This window comes from Chaetura pelagica, unplaced genomic scaffold (genome assembly GCF_000747805.2).
Source record: "Chaetura pelagica isolate M959 unplaced genomic scaffold, ChaPel_1.0 scaffold899, whole genome shotgun sequence".
Classification (NCBI taxonomy): domain Eukaryota; kingdom Metazoa; phylum Chordata; class Aves; order Apodiformes; family Apodidae; genus Chaetura; species Chaetura pelagica.
The window spans coordinates 8401-10904 of record NW_009954561.1 but is presented as its reverse complement, the minus strand read 5'-3'; the positions used below and the strand labels follow the sequence as shown (position 1 = coordinate 10904).

The following is a 2504-nucleotide window of genomic DNA, read 5'->3' as shown; positions in this document are numbered from 1 at the left end:
GGGCCTGGCAGCTCTTTTCAGGGGGGGTCTGCACCAGAACCTCCCCCAGGTGCTGTGGGTTTGGCTTCACAAGTCAGTTCTGTGCGAGCGGGAGGTGAAACCCTGGAGGTGCCGCAGGGACGGGGCAGCAGCGCAGGGACCTGCTCACCCGGGCGGCTCTTTGTGCCCACAGGTGTCACTTGGTAAAAGTTTTGTGCAGCCGAGGGTCAGAGCCCCTGCCTGGGGAGAGGGGAAACGCCTGGAGGTTTCACAGTCACTGTTTGTGACCCTGGCAGCTCAATCCCTGTTTTTCCCTCGCTGTCCCAGCCTCTGGCCCCACCCCTGGCAGCAGGGAGCCCAGCACTGGTGTTCCCAGGGGGTTTCCCTTTGGAGACTGTTTACCCACCCGTGACTGAGGCCTCCACTGGCTCCTGGCACAGAGCTGGGATGGAGGTTCAGAAAACCGAGCAGGAGGGAGTCCAACTGTACCAAACCCCCTGGGACTGTTGAGGGGAGATCTTTTTGAGTTCATCTCTGGGTGACGAATCCCACCAGGTCAAGTCCCTCTTCTTTTTCTCACAGTTGGAAGACCCAAAAATAGCTAAACCCCAAAAACCTCTCTTGTTTTTCCTCCCACCCACAGGTTCTGAGCCCAGGAGCACCTTTCTCTCCAGGCGTGGTCGAGCTGTCACCTGCTGATGTCCCCTCTCTGACAGGGGCTGGAGGGACCCCCCAGCAGGAGCCTTCCCCAGGGAGCAGGATGAAGCTGGTGGTGGCCAAGGTGCTGTGTCTGCTGGGCATCTGTGTCCTGATGCTGGCCGGGTCCCTGCTGCCCGTCAGGGTCATCAGTGCTGACCACGAGAAGGCCCGTTGCTCCAGGAAGGTTCTTTCCCTCTGCAATTCCTTTGGAGGAGGAGTCTTCCTGGCCACCTGCTTCAACGCCCTGCTGCCAGCCCTCAGGGAGAAGGTACCTGCTGCCTCCTGCTAACGAGGGCTGTTAATGAGCCTGTGGCCCTGGGTGTGCTGGGGGGGGGGGTCACCCTCCCCAGGCCACCAGAGCTCGGGCATGGGGAAAAGGGTCCATGTCCTGCCCGTGGAGTCTCCTCAGAAAGGGCTGTGCTGTGCCTGAGGTTTCAGACCAGGAGGACTGAGCTGTGCCCACCCCCCACTGGGCTACTGGTGACTGGGGGGGTCACAGAAGGTGATTGAGCATCACCAGGGTGAGCAGCTCAGAGCTCCTGCTGCGCTGTGGGTGCTCAAACCCCCCCCAGGCAGGTGGGTTCCCTGCCTCTTCCACTGAGGCCCGTGTAACCCTGCCGAAGCACCACGGATCCATGTGGTGTCCCTCTGGAGCTGTGTGAACCCAGTGGGAATATTCCCCTTGGGAAGGGCAGGGGTGAGTGATTCCCTCTGGATTGTTCTCTTCCTTCCAGCTTGATGAAGTCCTGCGGCAGGGGAACGTGACCACAGACTACCCGGTGGCCGAGACCATCATGCTGGTTGGCTTCTTTGTCACAGTCTTCGTGGAGCAGCTTGTCCTGACCTTCCAGAAGGAAAAACCTTCTTTCATTGACCTGGAGACCTTCAACGCTGGTTCGGATGCCGGGAGCGACTCGGAGTACGAGAGCCCCTTCATCGCCGCCCCGCGCCCGCCCTGCGGGGACCACGGCCCCCATTCCCACGGGCTCAGCATCCAGGAGCTCTCCCGCTCCGGGCCCCTGCGCCTGCTGGGACTGACGTTTGCCCTGTGTGCACATTCCATCCTGGAGGGCCTGGCCCTGGGCCTGCAGGAGGAGGGAAGCAAGGTCATCAACCTGTTCCTGGGAGTGGCCGTTCACGAGACGCTGGTGGCCGTGGCCCTGGGTGTCAGCATGGCCAAGGCCTCGCTGCCCATGAGGGATGCCCTGAAGCTGGCTGTGACAGTCAGCCTGATGATCCCTCTGGGAATCTCCATCGGGATGGGGATTGAGAGCACCCAAAGTGCAGCCAGCAGCATCATCTCCCTCCTCCTGCAAGGCATCGCGGGCGGCACCTTCTTGTTCGTCACCTTCTTCGAGATCCTTGCCAAAGAGCTGGAAGAGAAGAACAATCGTCTCCTGAAGGTTCTGTTCCTGGTGCTGGGATACACGGCACTGGCCGGGCTGGTCTTCATCAAGTGGTGAGAGTGGGAAGGGTGGGAAGCAAACCCCACCTCCCTTCCCTGGCAAACGGCTCCGGAGCTGAGCCTCCTCCAGCCAAGGGGACACTGAAGCTCAATGGCCAAGTGAAACCTCATGGTCCAGCTGGTATTTCCCAAAGGAGGAGAATTCCTGCCTGCGTGCTCAGAGATAAAAACAAGGAGTGTCCCCTTGAGGGGGTCCCAGGCCTTGTCCCTGCTGGGGGGTCTGTGGCTACAGCAGCTTGTGTGGAGATGAGGTGACACATTATGGATCTGGTGCTGTCTGCAAAGAGCTGCCCCTTCCCTCCTGGGAGTTCCTGGTGATCCAGGTGACCAGCCCCTCCCTCCTTCCCCTGGTACCCACTGC

The 2504-nt window shown here is 60.6% G+C and overlaps 1 protein-coding gene across 1 annotated transcript; it reads left to right on the top strand.

Moving 5' to 3' along the window:
- Window positions 1-736: 736 nt before the first annotated feature.
- SLC39A3 (solute carrier family 39 (zinc transporter), member 3) lies at window positions 737-2141 on the top strand. The gene is made up of 2 exons (XM_010005314.1): window positions 737-946; window positions 1413-2141. The coding sequence occupies exons 1-2, from the start codon at window positions 740-742 to the stop codon at window positions 2139-2141; spliced, it is 936 nt and encodes a 311-aa protein (XP_010003616.1). The 5' UTR covers window positions 737-739.
- The last annotated feature ends 363 nt before the right edge of the window (window positions 2142-2504 follow it).

What these genes read in the sequence shown, in the direction of transcription:
- SLC39A3 (XM_010005314.1), top strand. Translation starts at nt 740, where the DNA reads ATGAAGCTGGTGGTGGCCAAGGTGCTGTGTCTGCTGGGCATCTGTGTC. An exon ending in TGCCAGCCCTCAGGGAGAAG is followed by an intron (nt 947 to 1,412) that starts GTACCTGCTGCC and finishes TCTTCCTTCCAG; the next exon opens with CTTGATGAAGTCCTGCGGCA.